This window comes from Dromiciops gliroides, chromosome 3 (genome assembly GCF_019393635.1).
Source record: "Dromiciops gliroides isolate mDroGli1 chromosome 3, mDroGli1.pri, whole genome shotgun sequence".
NCBI classification, from domain to species: domain Eukaryota; kingdom Metazoa; phylum Chordata; class Mammalia; order Microbiotheria; family Microbiotheriidae; genus Dromiciops; species Dromiciops gliroides.
Genome location: NC_057863.1, coordinates 375,602,118 through 375,622,433, shown reverse-complemented (window position 1 = coordinate 375,622,433; position 20,316 = coordinate 375,602,118). Strand labels below are relative to the sequence as shown.

The window sequence follows — 20,316 nt, the reverse complement described above, 5'->3', positions numbered from 1 at the left end:
AATATATTAGGCCAAGAGCCATTTACCAATGCAAAAATTGTCAAAGGATAAGAAAATACAATTCTCAAGGTAAGAAATCCAAACTATTAACTACCATATGAAAAAAATGTTCCTAATCATTAATAACAAGAAAAAATGCAAATTAAAAAACTCTGTAGTTCTAGTTCATGCTTGTCAGATTACCAAAATGAGGAGAAATAAAAATGAGAATTGTTAGAGGGGTTGCATGAATTTAAGCATTATTATGCCATATTGATAGAGCTATCATAGTCCAATCACACTGGAAAACAATTTGAAAGTATGTCCCACCAAATTATTAAGCTGTTCAGAGCTTATGATTCAGAGAGGCAAACAAATCAAATAAAGAGGAAAAGGATTTGTATGTATAAAAAATATTTTAGCAGCTAAATTATGGTGTCTGAATATATTGAATCATTATTGCACTGTAAGCAATAATGAAAGAAATGGATTCAGAGGAAGCTAGGAAGCCTTTTATAAACTGATGAGAATGAAGTGACAAGAACCAGGAAGAATATTTATCCACTATCCACAGTAGTATAATGGAAAACAACTTTGAAGCCTTAAAAGCTCTGGTAATATAAAGACCAGTCATGACTGAGAAGATAAAAATAACTTCCTCCTTTTGGTGGATGGATGCTATACAGTAGGTGTAGATTGAATCATACTTTTTTCCAGACATAACCATTAGGTCACAGATTTGCTTTGTTTGATTGTTATTTTGTTTGTAGGAGAATTGTGGGGCTTGAATCTGGGGTGGGGAGAGGTAGGAGGTGCAACATAGAAGGGTAATGATAGTGATTTAAAATAGAGGATATCTAAGAAACATTTAAAAAACAAACAGAAGAGAGCAGAAGGAAGTTCAGAAGGTGATCCAGACAAAAAGGGCAATTTTAATTCATTTTAAGTTTTAATTTAAATGCTAGTAGGAGAATAAAGTATATACACTGGCTTGTGACATATATTTTGGTAGATAACTATTCTTTTGCTTTCTTTTTAGTTCTCATTTCTGTTTCACACACTCAAGGTTTCCAGATGAGATATATCCAGAGAAACAAAGCTCTCTTATAAACTTCTAATTAATGTGCAAATATTTTGAAGAAAAAAATGTATTACAGAAATATGTCAGTATCTTTTTTTCTTTTCATGTAAGTCATTATTTTCCTAAACCACATTTTCTGAAATCAAAATCCATATACCTATACATCTATCAAAACAGCAATTTTTGCACTGATTATATGCCAAATAGCCTTTTAAGTATATTCCTGTGCTAAAATTGTCCCCTCATTAAAAAACAAACCAAAATCAAAACCCAACTTTACTTCTCAAGCCAGTTATAGTGAAGGCATAAAAGAGTATGGTTAGAGGTGCACAATTTGGGGGACTTTGGGTCCCCTTTTGTTTAGCCATAGATCTTAGAAATATTACTTTGCAGTGATCTTGCCTTTATGTGACTAAGGGCACAGGATAAAGCATGTGAAAGATATCCCGGGGGTGCTTCTTAAATGTTATGGTTAGGATGGATGATGCATTTGACTTTCATCTTAGCTAATCCAGTTAAGGAGTAACTTAATTAAGGGAAGAACATTTGCCAGCAATTTTCTCCTGCTTGAAAAATATTACATTAGTCCTTTCATATGTTAGCACCTCTTGTAGTAACATCAGAAAAAAAAAAAAGAATCCTAGAATTTTAGAATTGGAAAGATCCCTAAAGATAAACTACTCCTCCTTCTCCCCTTAGGAGTTTGCTTCCAGAACTTAAAATGCAGAATGTAAATTTAAACTGCTTTGGCTTAAGAGTCTTAAGATTTTATAATATGTCAGTCTCTTACTATTATTTTAAACTGTCAAATGCTTCATTCGTGTGGAAGACGTGTTTTTACCTATTGCTGGCATGTTACCAAATACCATAAAACCAATTTCTGGGGCTGATATTATATGTAGTGTTTTTCAAAAAAAAATTATTCAGGAAATGACTTTGATTTCTGAGCATTTTGGAATCAGCATGTAATCTTTTGATCTTTTAAAGTTAGTTTTTTTTTAATACAAGGTATTTATTTATTTTTATTTAATGCATATAAAATAAAGTGCATAAATTTCCTGCATGTATCCTCAGATAATTTCTCCCAGGTATATTCTGAATATGATATTATGTTAAATGTAAAATACTTTGAGCTCTTCAGAAGACACAGTATAACTTCATGGTGACATTATCATATTTTTCTCTGTTACTGCCTAGAATTGAAATCTGTCATTTTTTCTTTTTCTTTTTTAAATTTAGATAAGAGATACAATATTACTCAAACTCCTAGTCAAACTTTCCACCAATATACATGATACTTAAAATGACAAACACCCCTCAGGGCTCTATGATTTTTACTTGCTCTTGTGTTTAAAGTTCATAGTCAAATACATATCTGAACAAATAAAACACATTTCCCATCTATGCCTGAGAAATGCAAATTGTTATAGGTCAATTGCTAGAAGGTCTTGCCTCCAAGTCATTTATCTTGTTCACAATTTGCTTTTCAAGTATTCAGAGCATCTACAATTCACTTCATTTGCTTGTTTTGTTTTTTGTTTTTTTTACATTTTTCCCCATTGTCTCCAAAGTTTAGCTTAACTTTTGATGGAAATATTTACACTGGATCCTTCTTCATAAATATAGTAGCTAATTTTTATACACACATATATGCATAGAAGCAATAGATCCAAATTCTTATGGGTTAAATATAGTCATCACTTGTTGGGGTCGGGGGTTCAGGCCGATAGGGATAACCACAAAACTCTCCCAGGAGACTTTTGCTGCTTCAGTGACTACAGCCTGAGTCTGGGGAGGGGAAACTCAGTCAGAGGGGCAACAGAGAGCCCACTGGGTTCTCCACAATTACTCTTCAGCTTTTATTTCCTATGCTACACAATTACCAAGGTGTGGTAATTTAGAATAAAGAAATAGAAGATTAAAGGAGGACTAGGAAGCATGATCTACATACCATCTCAATTCTACTCTTCCTCTTGGAATCCTCAAAGAGTCCCAGAAATATATTGAAGTTTCTGATTCTTTTCTTTCTTTGAACTAGAAGATGTTAAGGAAAAATATCAGACCAGTGAGGTAAGGAGAGGAGAGAAGAAGCAAGGGGAAGAAACAGACCTATAAATTGAAAAGAAGTAATAATTTGAAATGATGAAAACTGTTTAGTGACTTTAATTTGATTGGATTCTTTCCTGCTATGTCCAAGGGAAGAGGCAACATGGCATAATGGATAGAGGGCAAGACATGGAGTCTCTTTCCAGTCAACAAGAAACGTATGGTTCAAGAGAGTGGATACTAAATTTAGAAAGGAATCTAATTCTGGTGAGGTTGGTGGTAGTAGTGGTGGTAAAGAGAACTTTGTTGTTTGGTGGTAGCAGATTCACTGACAGCCCTAACAGCATCAAACTCCCTAAGGAAATGGGAAGCAGTGGACACAAGCAGACAGACTGGCCATCATGAGAAGGTCAAATTTGTCATTATAAATGGAAGCAAAAGAGAAATGAAGGAGGACTGATGTTCATGCTTTTGAGGTATAAAAGTTTAGAGAATAAGGAGGTCATTGAGAGATAGCTTGCTTCCATTATCTTAGCGAAGTAGGAAGTGAAGTCTTTTGCTAACAGGGAGTGGGGATTAAGTGGTTTAAGTTTGTTAAGTCATTAAACACCTTAAGTACCTCCTAGATGCCAGACACCATTAACTTCTGTGGATACAAAAATGAAAAAGAAAGAGTCCCTGTCCTCAGGTAGTTTACAGTCTAATGGGAAGACAACACACAAAAGCAAGCTGAGAAGTAGAGGAAAGAGGGGAATATACTTGGGACCCAGGGGTGTTGGAGAAGTGAAAGAAGTCCAAAATGAGTGCATCTGCTTGGGAAATGAGGAAGATTGTCAGGAGAAGGGACACGGTTTCCCAGAGCCTTTGTGGGTATTTCATAGAAAGTCAAGGAAGAAAAAAATAAAATAGCTCCATGCATAAGTGAAGGCCTATCTCAGATTCAACGACATAAATTCATTGTGGTCCCATTCAGTGTGTTAGTTTGTATTCTTCCAGGGTGTTCAACAGCATTTGTGGACGAGTGGTGGAAGCAATGTTAGGGATCATCCAGGGTTTGGGTTTGGGATGGCAGAGATGGAACACAGGGACAAAGGATTTGATGGTAAAGGACAATGTAAGGTTGACCTGGTTGAAACTATGAAATCAAAATTTTGAAGGAAAGAAAATGACATCATAGTTGTGATAATAGGAGGGAAGGGCAGAGTGATTGGAGATTCTGATGAGGATGAAGGATAAATATAAGTCAAGATTGAGGCAGATGTAGGGAAAAGGTTGGGAAGTTTCAGTCAGAGAATAATTTCAGAATTCTGTATCATGGTTACCAGACAGTTAAGGGTGGGAGAGATGTCAAGGATATGAATGTTCTGATGTGCAGCTAAGTTGTAGTAAAGGTATAAATAATGGGAGCTGATGGTAATGATGATGAGCCTGAAGACCAGGATATCTGAGGAAACATTAACATGTAAATTGAACTCACCATTTATAAGGGCAACATTTGGGATTGAGAGGAAAACTATGATTCAGTCTCTTAAGAAAGAAAATAACTTCTCAAGGGAGAAGGGATAGGGAGGAATGAGCTATAGAGAAAAACAATCAAGACCTGGATAGGGTCATTTAGAAGTATAGACCTTCTTAATTGGGAAAAAAAAAAAAACAAAAACAACAACAGCCCACTCCGTACAAAAAAGGGGAATAGTTGAATCAAATTTGTCTGAGATTAATAACAAAATTCATTATGATCTTTAATGTTTCAGTGTGTGGTATATCCTTCACACGATTGTTGGTGGTTTCATGAGTTCTGATTATAGTTTTCGTCCCTTTTTTGTCAACTTTCAGAAGATACTGAGCCTCTCAGTATTTTCGAGGTAAGCAGTTCTCCAAGTATAGTTCTGGGATGTTCTGGGGGCACTGAAGGATTCATGGGGTCAAAACTATTTTTATAATAATACTAGTATGTTTGAATTTTTACCATGGGAAATATTGACACACACAAGCAAAAGCTCTTTCGGGAGATCTTCAGTAATTTTTTTTTTTTTTTTAGTGAGGCAATTGGGGTTAAGTGACTTGCCCAGGGTCACACAGCTAGTAAGTATTAAGTGTCTGAGGCTGGATTTGAACTCAGGTACTCCTGACTCCAGGGCCGGTGCTCTATCCACTGCGCCACCTAGCTGCCCCTCAGTAATTTTTAATGAGCAGAAGGTTTCTGAAATACTAATAAAGGCAGTTACTTGACCAATATTTGGACATTTCTTTCTTGTGTAGAATCTACCAGAACTTCATGCTCAGAGGGCACAGAATTTAAGAACCCAAGTCCTTCATATTACAGGGGGTATCTGAGTAGAACTATACTGGAGACCTCAAAAACAACTTGTCAAATGTATTACAAAAGGTTCTAAATATTTTATTTTTTTTCTTTTCTGCTGGGCATCATGAAATACAGAACTCATATAGTTTAAATCACAATTTGCCTCAAGCAAAAGTTATATTAATTTTATAAGATGTTATATATTTTAGAATTCTTATTCAATGTTAAAACTCGGATTAAAATATTACTGCATTTACTTATTTAACCAAATACAAGTCAAGGCAGAAATAGCATCTCAATTTATGAATCACAAAATTAAGGAAAACCAAAGGGAATCATGAAGAAATTCATTTGAAGATGATATTGAAATCAGTAATCTCATAGCAGAGTGGCAATATGATTTAATGGATACACAGTAGGCCATAGAGCCCAGAAGACCTAGGTTAAGCTCTCTCTTTGACTTGCTTAAAAAAATGGGAAAACTACTTAATTTCTCAATGCTCCAGGGAATTTTCAATAAACCAATCAAAATTATGATTAAACATTTAACATATGCCATGTACTGTGCTAATCTCTGGAGATATAAATATAAAAGCCTAAATATAAAAGTCATTGCTCTCAAGGAACTTAAATTATACCAAGGAGGCACAACATGCTTAAATAAAAGGAAATAACATATATGTATATGTAGACACATGCATATGAAATAATTAGAAAGTGACAGAGGTCACTCACACTTGGGAGGAATCTGGAAAGGCTTCTCAAAGTAAGTAGTTCTTGAATTGAGCCTTGAAAGGAAATAGGGGTTCCAAGAGAAAGGGGAATATCCCAGTGATAGAGAATAGACTTTCTTTTTTTTTTAAGTAATAAACATTTTATTTAAAGTTTTGAATTCCAGTTTTTATCCCTCCTATCCCTCCCCTCCCCCCTTCCTAAGGTGACAGGCAATCAGATATGGGTTGTACATGTTTGGTTATGTTAAACATTACCATACTAGTCATTTTGTACAAAAAACTTGAATAAGAGAAAAAATGAAAGAAAATAAAAAAATAACACACTGTGTACCATCAATATCAGTTCTTTCTTTGGAGGTGGATAGAATGTTTCATCAATAGTCTTTTGGGATTATCTTGGATCATTGTATTGTTGAGATTAGTTAAGTCATTCACAGTTTTCAATAAACAATATTTCTGTCTCTGTGCACAATGTTCTCTTGGTTCTGCTCACTTCACTATACATCAGTTCATATAAGTCTTTCCAGGACTTTCTGAAGTCATCCTGTTTAGCATTTCTTATAGCACAATAATAGAGAATAGACTTTCAAAGGCACTGAGTTGGGGGATAGAGTGGCAAGTATAGGGCAGAGCAAATATTTCATTTTTGTTAGAGCAGAGGTGTCAGGAGTAAGACAAAAGCAGATGAAAATGTATTTGGGAAATTTAACAAAACAAATGAAAACACACAATATAGATACTGCTCATTTGTGGTTTTCTAAGTTAATATGCTGAGGGCAGGGAACATTTTTATTTCAGTTTGATACCACTAGGTACCGTATGTTAGAACATGGTCAGATACTGAAGACACCAAGGTCATCACTGCATCCTGGGCCATTGCCACTCATCTCGACCTTTGCCTTGCCAGTGGACTTTGATGACTGTGGAAGAAAGAGTGAGGCCGACAACTCTGTGCAACTCTGACTCTCTTAAATCTAATTCACACATAAGTCAAGACATCAGCCCATGATGTCACTGGTTTTCTTTGAAAACAAAGGATGAGCAACGACACCACTAGGCTAGAACATGCAGTTATTTGATCCATCTAGAAAGATAGGATGGATTTGGATCTTTTTTCCCCCTGCTTCTCTCTTTTTTTTGGGGGGGGGCACAGGGGTTAAGTGACTTGCCCAGGGTCACACAGCTAGTAAGTGTCAAGTGTCTGAGGCTGGATTTGAACTCAGGTCCTCCTGAATCCAGGGCCGGTGCCTTATCCACTGCGCCACCTAGCTGCCCCCTTCCCCCTGCTTCTCAACTAAAAGGGGGATCTTATTATTATCATAGCCCCATTAAACCCAGAAACAAGGCCTTCTTACAAGAGACTACTCAAGAGTGCTTCAGTCAGGGGAGCCTGACCAAAACTGGGCCCTGAGGCTGGTCTTTATTTGACCTTCTTCTTGGAGTACAGATCGTTGGTGTGGCAGCACTTTTTCTTATGGAAGTTTACAGCACAGTAGGCCTTATGCTTGCTGCAGATCATCTTCTCACAGTTGTGCTTCTGGGACAGCTGGCAAAGGGAAGGTTTGATGATGCCCCCTCACAGACGTAGGACCAAGTGCAGCCTGGACTCTTTCTGGATGTTGTCTTCAGATAGTTTGGCCATCTCCTACCTGTTTATCAGCAAAAATCTGATGTAGCTGTGTCAATGATACATGGGAGATCAGGAGAGATTGGTTGAAGGGAGACCAGTTGGATTGATGGAAGCCTGAATCAGAGCGGCTGTGGTGAGTGTGTAAAGAAGGGGAGTGATGCAAGACATTTTGACAAGGTAAAATTGATGAGACACAGAAACTGAGTGGATAGGGATAAGGCACAAGTGAGAGGAATGGCTTTGAACTTGGGTGACTGGAAGAATGCTGGCAGACTCAACAGAAACAGGAAAATTATGAGACAGATTCAGTTTAGGTAAGAGAAAAATCACCAGTCTTACTGAGGGGAGAGAGAATTTCCATAAAAGTATTTTGCCCCATGAATAAAATGATAAATCTAGAAGCCCCACCCTCATTTCCCCCCCCATCCTTCCCCCCCACACACAAAGGATATTCTGTCTAATTATGCACTAAAATTTTTTCAAGCATAGCAACAGCAATTCAAGAAACTGCTACTGTCTGTGTATGGTGAGCTCATGCTCTGAAATAATTGCTTCTGCTATATCATGAGCAGTCATTGACTAGAGCAAATATACAGTGATAAGTATGTGGATTTATTGGAAGTAATTTCCATCATTAAAAGCAGAACTCATTCTAAACACATTGTGACTGTTCTCATAAAGACATTTTAAGCTATTTAAGCCCCAAAAAAGGGATGATGTCACCTGCAGTAATCTTTTCCCCCAAGTGACAGCATTTGATCGACAATGTAGCCTAACAAAGTTAGCTTTGTCAGGAACATCAGGTTTGAAAAGTGTGAGTACTGCTGTGTTGATGGAATGTTATGATTGACTTGACTGAAGGTTAAGGCCAGAATAGTTCCTTGGGACTGTTTTCTTACCAAGTGAGCAGGGATGGCTGAAGCACATTTATAGTTTGGCTCTGACTTCCCTGTCAATATATCAAATAGTTTAAAATTCCATCACTAGCTTCTCTTGCCATATACATATACACATTACACACATACACACATATGCACAAATAAATATTAGGCCAGATTGGTGATCACATCTGGGTGTATTTTCTCTGTCTCTGCTATAAAAATCAGTATGCTGTGGAAGTTGTGAATGGCCTCTATAGTCATTACAGCACTGGTACAGAGGCAAAGGTTATGTGGTTTAAACTGATAAGCTTACATCGTGTCTAGACTACATGTTCAAGTGTTTGCGGAGAAACCTAATTTTAACCCTTTCATACATCGAAGTATTTTCAGTGTAAGAAGCAAATTTGCCCTCTGGATTTGCCATTAGGTGTGGCAATATACCTTCCATATAGGGATTCCCGTGGTTATAAGTTTTTTTTTTTAAGGCCAGGCATTAGTAGCACTAAAAATATAAATAAATATAATTTTTTTAAATCCCCAGATTTTTCTACCCTTAATCCCCAGACAGTAGAGAATTTTCTCAAATCTTCCTTCAGTGTCTTCTCCTGTATACCACCCACCCAAAAAAAAAGAAGAGAAAGAGAAAAGATTGTGTATTTTAAACATGCATTCATCATTTTATTTTAGTCTCAATGATCAGGTTACATATAGCAACACTACTCCTTGCAACCTTGAGAAATGAATGTGCCGTTTCTAAACCACCTCGGGTTCCTCATCTTTACAAATGGATTCTAAACTTCTTGATATTTATTTGACCAGTCTCCTAATGCATACTCTCTCTCCTTATTTTGGATTTTATGGCACTGCCCTCTCTGGGTTCTCTGCCTACCTATTTAATTATTGTTATTGCTGTTTAAAACTGTCCATCTCTCTGTGACCCCCCCCCCCATTTGGGGTTTTCTTGGCAAAGATAGAATGGTTTGCCATTTCCTGTCTGATTCTTCCTTCTCAAGTCTCCTTTGTTGGATCATCATCCCTATCATATCTTCTCACTGTGGGTATATCCCTTAGGCTCTGCCTTGGGACACCGTTTCTCTTGTACATTCTATCACATGGTGTCCTCACTAATTCCCATGGAGTTATCATCTCTATGGAGATGACTCCCCAGTTTATATATATTCAGCCCTAGTCTCCTAGTCCTGCATTACCAACTATCTGCTTCAAATTTTGAGCTGGATATCTTATTCAACATTTCTAAAATAGAGTTCATTATCCTCCCTTCCCCCCAAAAAGAAACTCAGTTTCAAATTTTTCTATTTCTGTTTAAGGTCTATCTATAATATAATATAATCCAATTCACTTGCAAGTCAAGACATCACCCTCCTGATGTCATTGGTCCTCTTCAAGAATGAAGGACAAACAACAAAAACAACCATTGCATGGAGAAGGGGGGAAAATTCTGATTCTGCTAAGACTGTTATGGATTTAGCACCTTGAAATGGACAGAACAATGTGATGGGGAATTATAGATTGGAATTATAGGAACTTGTAAGGGGCTAAAATTCTAGCTACACTGTCTAAAATATCTAATGAGTGGTCGCCAATAAATTATAAGCTTTAGCAAGAGTTAGAGTTTTAAGCGTTTATTAAGGAGAATAAGAATTTGGTAAAGAGACAGAGAAAGGCCTAGATTCATCTATCTATTAAAGGGAGAGAGCATTCCTAGCTCCACTCTCCACCAGAGTCCTGACTAAAGAGAGAGAGAGAGCCAGGCTCACCCCCTCTTCCTCCCACAAGCCAACGTCACTTCCTGACACCAAAGAAAAGCCGCATGGCCTTGCCCTCAGAGGACTTCTCCTCATGGTGGAGTTTTGCTACAGTAAGTCTCCAGTTTTGGTGGTGTCATTTCAATCATTACAAACTGAAGAAAGGGGAAAGGTAGAGAATAATAATAGGCCATATTTCTACAGCACTAAGATTCACAAAGTGCTTTCCTCATAAACAACCCCTTGAGGTGGCTGGTATAATAATTATTATCTCCATTTTACATATGAGAAAATTGAGGCACACAGGAGTTAAGTAATTTTCTCAAGGTCATATGGTTTGTAAGCGTTGATTCCAAGTCTTCTTGATCCCAAGCTCAGAAGTCTTTAACATCTAGTTCATCATTGTTGTCTGTGAGGACCATCAGATAGAGAAAAGAACTGACATTTCTCTAATATCCCCTGGCTCTGAATATACTGCATAGATAGATCACTCAGCCAGGAGTCAAGACCTCAGTTCAAATTCTTAGACACTTACTAGCTGTGTGACCTTGAGCAAGTCCTTTCACCTCTGTTTTGCCTCAGTTTCCTGAATTGGAAAATGAATATAATAATAGCACCTACTTCCTGGAGTTGTGAGGATCAAAGGAGATACTATTTTAAAGGTGCTATATAAATGCTAGCTACTATAGCTATTATTATTATTATTATTATTATTTTACTTTTAAACTGCGGGAATTTTCTGATATAGAGTTATTAGAAGTATTGAATTACAGAGTAATATCCAGCAAATGTACTCACTTCTAAAAACATGATTTCATAAGATTATAGATTTAGAGATGAAAAGGGTCTTAAAAGTCATATAGTTCAATGTCCTCTCATCTAAGTCCCTGAGAGGATAAAGTCACCTAAGGCTAACTGAGATCACTCAACTGGCAGGGATGAGATGAGATTGAAACCCAGGTCATGATTTTACAAAGTCAGTGTTCTTTCCAATGTAATTCAGTTTTACTCTTTGGAGGAAATTTTTCTTCCCCAAATGTCATTATTTTAAAATGTAATTTTGCATTATTATTATATTATACACCAAGGTGTTTCTACTTTTCAAAGATATCTCATTTGAGGGAAGCAGGTTTTATTTGGATATGGCTCATATTCTAACTAGTACTGTATAATTTCTAAAATTTTATGAGAATAATATTTATTTAGATATATCAGTTCTATATTTTTAAACAAAATTTCTTTCTACATAAGCCTGCATAAACTGTGCAATGGCTCAGTAAATTATGATGTATGATTGTAAAAGAATGTTATGGAACTCTAACAAACCATGAACATAAAGAATTCAGGGAAGCCTAGGAAGAAATATTTGAACTTGTACCGAGTGAAGTAATCAGAACCAGGAAAAATAATCTACACAAAGACTATCATAATGCAAATAGAAAGGGGGAAAAAATTGAAAACAAACGCTATATTGCTACAGTGATTAGACTTGTCCCTGAAGAGATGAAAAAATGCTTCTCCTCTTATTTGTGACAGTAGCTGGATGATGTCTGGAACATGACATACACTGTCAGAATCAGTCAGTGTGTTGGTTAGAATTTGTGAACTGCTTTTTTTAAACATTCTCTTTTTATATATAAAAATTATCTTAAAAAAATTATTTGTGATATCTTATTATATTTTATACATATATCAAATATAGATATAACATATATAAAAACACATATATGATATATAATGTAAATTTTCTACATTGTTACATTTAGCTACACCTAGATATATTTAAACACATATAACTTAGTATTTTAATTCCTTAAATAACTGTTTTATAAATGACAAATACATATCAATTTATATAAATAATTTACATGACAAATTTGTGTAATTACTGTGTGAATAATACATAAATAAAACTCATAAATGTACAACATATATAAATTATCTATATCAATATTGATATAGATATTGGGGTTGGGGAAGGTATATATTTAGGATTAAGGTTATGTAAAAAAGAAAAATAATAAAATCAATGAAAAAATATGTCTTTTTAGAAGTTATTTCTACCTCTTCAAGTGTGCAAACTAAACTCTTTTTTCTACTTCTTTAAAACAAAGTATGTGTAGATATATTAATCATTTTCCACCTTGTTTTTTCAACCCTTTAGGTCCATGGGGGAGATGTACAGGTAACTGTGGACCAGGTGGTATTCAGACTCGAGGAGTGTGGTGCTTTCATCTAGAAGGTTGGACGAGTCTTCTGTCAAACTGCGAAGAGGCTGATAAACCTGAAAAGGAGAGAAGCTGCTTTAGAGTATGTGACTGGCACGGTGAACTCTTTGAGTGGGAGGTGACAGAGTGGCAGATTTGCGTGCTGGCTCCGGTTCATGGTGAAGTCAGACCCAGGACTTCGGAGTGCGTGACAGCCCAGCATGGACTCCAGCACCGGACAGTACGTTGTGTTCAAAAACTGAACCGAACTGTGGTTATCAGTGACATATGTGAATATTTTGCACCTCAGCCACCCACAGAACAAGCTTGCCTCATTCCTTGTCCCCGGGATTGTGTGGTGTCTGAGTTCTCGCCATGGTCTGTGTGCAGCAAGGGGTGTGGGAAGAAGCTGCAGCACAGGACTAGATCAGTCATTTCTCCCCCGCTCTATGGAGGTGTGATGTGTCCAAATCTCACGGAATCGAGGGGTTGTGACTCTCATATCCCCTGTCCTCTTGGGGAAGAGGAATATGTATTTAGCCTTAAAGTTGGACCTTGGAGTAAATGTAGACTGCCTCATCTTAAGGAAGTTAGTTTAAGTGGAAGGACTATTCTGGATTTTAGCTCTGATTCAAAAGAGCGGGTCACATTTAAGCACCAAGGCTATAAGCCTCACCACCATTCCAAGCCATGGGATGTAGAAATAGGTTATCAAACAAGACAGGTTCGATGTACGAGAAGTGATGGGAAAAATGCCATGTTAAGGTAGGATGCCTTAAATATTGACATGTTTATTTCATTAGTGTTTTATAGCTTTATTTTACAATAACTTTTACTATATAACATATGTGTGTATATATGTGTGGCTATAACATATATATGTATATGTACATTTTTTTAAAAGGACATCCAAAATCTCAGGCAAATTTATGTTATTTTAATTATTTATAGGCAACAGACTACGCATTGTTCTGTATGACACTGCAATTCATTAACCACTTATATCCTTTAAGTCTGTTTAGACAGACACGTTTTCCCATTTTGTCCAGGAGTTCAACAAAATGAACAAGGCATTGCTGCTATTAAAGTGAATAGAAGCTTTACTGCTATTTAATGAAGATAACTCAAATTAACTTCACTTTCAGATTTTAAATGCAAATATATATTACTTTTTGCCAATGTCATTCATTAACTTTTTGTTTGTTTGTTTTGGTGGGGCAGTGAGGATTAAGTGACTTGCCAAGGGTCACGCAGCTAGTAAGTGTCAAGTGTCTGAGGTCTGATTTGAACTCAGGTTCTCCTGAATCCAGGGCTGGTTCTTTATCCACTGCACCACCTAGCTGTCCCCTAAACACCTTTCTTTCTTTCTTTCTTTCTTTCTTTCTTTCTTTCTTTCTTTCTTTCTTTCTTTCTTTCTTTCTTTCTTTCTTTCTTTCTTTCTTTCTTTCTTTCTTTCTTTCTTTCTTTCTTCCTTCCTTCCTTCCTTCCTTCCTTCCTTCCTTCCTTCCTTCCTTCCTTCCTTCCTTCCTTCCTTCCTTCCTTCCTTCCTTCCTTCCTTCCTTCCTTCCTTCCTTCCTTCCTTCCTTCCTTCCTTTCTTTCTTTCTTTCGAGGCAATTGGGGTTAAGTGACTTGCCCAGGGTCACACAGTTAGTAAGTGTCAAGTGTCTGAGGCTGGACTTAAACTCAGGTCCTCCTGAATCCAGGGCTGTGCTTTATCCACTGTGTCACCTAGCTGCCCTGCCCCCCAAATTCATTAACTTTTAGAAACAGAATTTTGTGTGCGTATGTGTGTGTATATGTATAAGAGTGATGGTAGGTTTACTACCAGACTTTGTTCTTTTTTTTTTTCCTGGACTGTACATCTTTTGGAAAGTATCCTTTATGTTGGGGATTTAGTACAATCCCTTTTTTGTGATATGTTGCAGTCTGCTTGTGAGCACCATGGAACTCTTCATTATGCTTTGAGTTTTGTTTTTGTCATGTGTTTAATGTGAGTTCTGTTATGTCCAAATGTATTTATTATTCTTTGACAATTATACCACAAAGTTCAGACATTCTACAATTATGAATTGAGTTAAAAAAGAGTTTGCTTTAATAAGAATATTAGGTTTTGTATCAGCACTAATTGGAATTGGCACATAAATGAAGGGCAAAAGGAAATCAGATGTGTGATAACAGCAGCTATGTTTTCAAAATGATAATTATTTTACTTTAGCCTATATTCAGAGAAACTCAATCTGAATATCAGGAAGATCTTGAAAGAACTATTATTTTAATTTCCCCCCAGATCATTTAAATGAAAGCATCAAAGTAGCACCAATTTTCTTCAAAATTAAAATACCTTTCAATGGCACTAGTATTATCAAAAACACACATTTCACAGCAGTTACTGTTATCATTATTTGATATTTGGTTAGGTGCTTGCATTGTTGTAAATTCTAGGAAGGGTGCAAAAGACTATGTTGATTCTTATTTCCTTTCATCTTAGGGAATTAATATATTTTACCCAGGATTCTCCAAACTGATTTGGGCCACTTCTAATTAGACACTATGTCAAGGAGTGACTTGATATTTCATATTATCTGCTTTTTTTCTGTAGCCCATTGAACTGTAAATTACTTTGATCTTTAGTTTGGGTATGTGAGTCATCCTGACAAAATATTCTTCCTTCACCTTTTATGCTTGTCATTCTTTCCAGCTATAGTAGATCGTACCCTATCTCTAAAGCTCTACTGTGAGATTGAGCTGTCCTGATTGGTGAGTGAATGAAAACTCAACCAATCTACAATATCAAGTCTGTCTTGGACAATGCTTGAAATCCCAGGTTGCCATTTAATGAGATCTACCCAATTTAAGTATCTTTCCATTTTCCCAGACACTGGGCTCAGAGCCATATTACTTCCTCTCCCTCTACTCCTTTCTTGGGAACAATAATTAAATCAATACTGCCACTACTACTGGAGATGATATTGCAGTCTATTGTTTTATGCCTCCACACACAATATTTGTGACTGCCTAGACCAATGGTTTCTAAAATGAGAGCCATGACCTCCTGGATAGATATGCAAATATTTCCAGAGGGTTATGAAATGACTCCAAAAAGTAGATCAACCAATCAGATGACAGGGAAATTAAGTTCTATCCCATCCTTACCTTAGTAGATAATTGTGGGGTTTGTCCCTAATACAACCACATTACCTTCACTCATGGCCTCACACTTCTTGAGGCTGCCCCCTTGCCTTCATTTTGCAAGCTCCTCACCTTCTCACCTTCACAAAGGCTGTCAACCCCTAAGGACTGTGATAAACTAAGCTCTATATAGGCAGCGATAGAAAGATATCTCTCTACCCCCAATCTCAATATACTCTTGGCCTGGCATCTCCCCTAGAATACTATGGGCCTCCAGCAGATACCCTTTGGTGGAAGTTTCTGTTCCCCAGGACTTTGACTGATGAGGGAGTAAGAGCCCTGTCCTTCTCTCCTTTCAGTTTTGAACCAGGAGCCAAGCAGTGGTATATATAAATATAGTGATGGTGATTCTTAGAAACAGATAATAGTATATAATCAAATAAGTTAAGAGACTACTGGACTACACTAAAACTCCCTTCCCTGGCTACTGCTACCCTATATATGTTGTATCTCTGTTAGAATGTAAGCTACGTGAGGGTAGGGTCACTTTTGCTTTTTTATTTATATTCTTCATTCAAAGTACAGTACCTGACACATAGTAGAATTATTTTTTTTAATTAATTAATTTTTTTTTTTTAGTGAGGCAATTGGGGTTAAGTGACTTGCCCAGGGTCACACACCTAGTAAGTGTTATGTGTCTGAGGCTGGATTTGAACTCAGGTACTCCTGACTCCAGGGCCGGTGCTCTATCCACTGCGCCACCTAGCTGCCCCACATAGTAGACTTATAATAAATGCTTTTTGATTGAAAAATTGATATGAGTACAGACATTTCTGGGTTTTTTTAATCATATAGCTTAGGTTCTTGAAATGTTGAATAATTTTTCCCTCTTTTAAATAGGCAGCATAGTGTATTGGATAGAATACGAGACTTGGATCAGGAAAATAATGCTTACCACTGATACTTTTTGTGTGGTCATGAGGAAGGCATTGGACCCCTCTGAGTAAGCTTCTGTTTCTTCATATGGCATAATGGGCATAATAATGTCTATAGTAGCTACTACATAAGATTGTTGCTCAAATGAGATAATATGTGTAAATTGGTTTGGAAATGCATTCCATAAATGTCAGCTATTGTTATTGTGAAGGATATATTGTTAAGAAGGGATTAGTGCATTATTTACTTTCACAGAATGATTCTGATTCTGAGAGCATAAGGTAGTAATTGAGGGCATTCTTTTTTTCCATGTGAATGGAAGAATGATACTTTATGGAATGACCTGTCCCAACACTGTTTTATTTTGGCAATATCAAGTTTCACACTCCTGTTCAAAAAGCTATTGTTATTTTCCCAGCTTAATGGAATACCTAGAGATCAATGGATATAAAGAGCTTTTCTGAAAGGGATCTCAAACTTCCAGACCATATCTATTGGCAAATGAGAATCTGGTGTGTGTATATGTAGAGGGATGTAACTATTGTGTGATTTCAAATAACTTCCATTATTAATTTCAATTTAACAGATATTTATTAAGCACCTACATATTTCCATTCACTGTACTGAACATTTGGGTAAAAAATTAATAAGTCTTACTTTTAAAAAGCTTATATTTTACTAATTTTGTTTCTACTTAATCATTTACAACCCTTAAAAGATAAGTTTCCCTTCTAAAACTTACCCTGGGATGTTACTGTTTATTATACGTGTGAAGTTTTTGGGGCCATAGGCATTTTCTTCTGACATTCTTACTATCATGTTCATTAAGTGTCTTTTTTTTATAGGAAGATTTAATTTTTATTCTCATGATGCCATTCTATGTGTTTGCTTTTCTGAAAGTCACCTTCTCAATTTTGGGCAAGACAGCCGTTTTAATTAATGCCTTTGTCGACTCACTCATTGATTGCTTTAACTTTTGATAAACACCCCAAGCAATGTTCCCCTCTGCTTAGCCTCACAAAGCTGCACACTGCTATATTATTCTTGGTGCCACTGTGTTCCCTGATCATTGATTTGCCTATTGGGTTTAAAGATCCGGTTTTATTGTATCACTGTATACCTTAATTTTTCTCTTTCACTTTGGCAGAAGTTTCTCTGAGGTTCTATTAACACAGTCTTTCAACTTATATTGTGAATGGCTCATCATTCCCACTCAGATACCAATCTTCCTCTTATTATTATATGTCTTTTTTCCCATAATAGTCTGCCTCATGAAATAAAATACATTTTTTGTTCAGTTTCCTTTATGCAAAGTACATTTGAGTTGAAAAGTCCAAGCTGTAGAATGGACAATCTTAGGTAAATATGCTTAGGAAAGTGATTGAGATACATGGCTGGAGTAAATAAAGAATCAGTAAACTGCTTTAATTTTATTTTTTTCTTAGTGTTTTGAAATTTAGAGTACTCTCTCTTAAAAAAATATTACTTGTTTAAATTCAAAACAATAACCAAAATTAAAAAGAACATTTCCTATACAAATTAGAACACAAAAAGAAGATTGTATATGTAACTGTGAATCTTGATTCCATATGGCTAACTTTAAATATATATATGCAAAATAAAATCAACTCATTACTTTCCAGACAGACTGGCTTGTCTTTACTTCCTTATAATTTCCTTTTTTACTCCTCTCTGAAATTAAAAAAAAAAGATTTCAATATCCCTTCTCATTTGCCTTTACTATCTCCTCTCCCTTCTCCTTCCTTCTTCTCCCCACCTCCCTTGCCCTCTTTTCTCCTTTTTTTTCTTTTCAGCATTGCCATGACTACCCCCTTCTTATCTTTTGTCCTTTTTTACAGTGTAATAGTATCATATTACATTCATATGCCACACTTTATTCAACCATTACCCAATTAATGGAACCTCTAGTAATTTTCACCTTTTCTCCCATTTTTTTTTCTTTCTAAATCCCATTCAGGATCAAGAAGTTTGTTTTCCTTCTGACTATTCCCTCCCCACTATTATCTTCCTTCTTAACTGTCCTGTTCCCCAATCCCTGCCTATTTACTTTTTGAGTTTAATATATTTCTCCACTAACCTATTTATGTACATGTTTGGGTATAGGTGTATTCAGTCCTTCTTTGAAAGGTTTAGCCCTTATTTGAAATAAGGAAAAGGTTCTTCTAAGGCTTGTTCTCCCATTATTTTCCCCATATCTGTTATATTCTTCGCATGTAACACAATTATAAGAAAGAGCAAATCTACCCCCTCCTTCCTCCTTTCTATACCCTTAATTTTACCTAAAGTAAAGGAAGCTTATTCTTTTTATTTTCCCTTTCCTTTCTCACTTTAAAACTCTCAGGAGAGAGCCAATCTACCCACAGGTCCTCTACTTTTTCTTAATTAACTTTTCAATACCCTTAAAAAACATTAAGCTTCTGAAGGGACAATTGTTTTTTCTCTTCCATTAGAATCTCTTTTCTTTAGCCTAATACTTCCTCTTCTAATTACTCTAATAATTTTAATCTTGTAGGTTTTTCTTAGAGGTTGTGTTTATATTTTAAATTTTCCACTCAATTTTTACTGTTTCATTAAGAAATTATTTAAAAGTCTATCAATTAAAGGTCCATTCCCTTCACTCCCCCTTAATATCCCTTCTCCCTCATGGCAGAATTATGCTCAGCTTTGCAGGGTGTTATTTTTGTTGTAAGCTCATCTCCTTTGTCTTTTGAAATATTGTAATCTAAGATCTCTTTATATTTATAGTAGACACCACCAAGTCTTGTGTGATTATAACTTGTTTCATGGCATTTCAATGTTTTCTTTCTAGATACTTGCAGTATTTTTTTTTTTACTTGACTCAGAAACTTTGAATTTTGGTGATAACATTCCTGGAACTTTTCCTTTTAAAATTTCTTTCAGGAAGATTCTTTCTTTCAGTGGATTATCTCTATCTTCACTTTGTCATGTGGTTCTAAGCAATCTAGGCTGTTTTCATTAAGATTCCTTGACTCAGAGTATGTAGGCTTTCTTTTTAGTTGGTGTTTTCATTTAGGATTCTGCTGAATTTTGAATTTTTAAAATTATTCTTAGACTACTAAATTTTCTTGTTTTGTTTTTCAAATTATTTTGTTTATGGCTGCAAATATCTAGCACTTCTTCCTTTTTATAATTATTCTATTTTGTTCTAACATTTTTTACTGCCTGATAGAATCAAAGATTGTTGTTTTGTCTTTTCTACTTTTTAGAAATTCCAGTATTTAGCCTAGGTTTATAACTTTCTGTCTTAATCTATTTGTTGTCATTTCAATTCTTTCCTCTAGAGATTTTATTTCATTTTTTAATGTCTTGCTTCATTTCTTCTAGACATTTAAGTAATCCTTGTGATATTTTTCTTTTGAATTTCTGCTTACAATTATGAAATTGTCCTTCTTAATCAGTTATTTTTTATCTTTCTGTATCTGTTGTAGTTCTTTCTAGTGTTCTGTATCTTTAGTTTACTCATCTTTCCAGCCACATTTCCCAAATGAGGGCTTTTTACCAGAGACAGACCTTGATCCTACTTCCTCTTGACTTTTGTACTGAAGCAGACCTCCCTTTGGGTTAGTACCCCCTTGGACC

General features: G+C 35.9%; 1 protein-coding gene across 1 annotated transcript in view; it reads left to right on the top strand.

Annotated features, from left to right (window-relative positions):
• The window catches only part of THSD7B (thrombospondin type 1 domain containing 7B), a 1,126,956-nt gene that overhangs the window by 343,194 nt on the left and 763,446 nt on the right, over positions 1-20,316 (top strand). Inside the window, exon 3 of the mRNA XM_043994926.1 lies at positions 12,587-13,394. Within this exon, the coding sequence (XP_043850861.1) occupies positions 12,587-13,394 (808 nt within the window). The remainder of the gene's footprint in view (positions 1-12,586; positions 13,395-20,316) is intronic.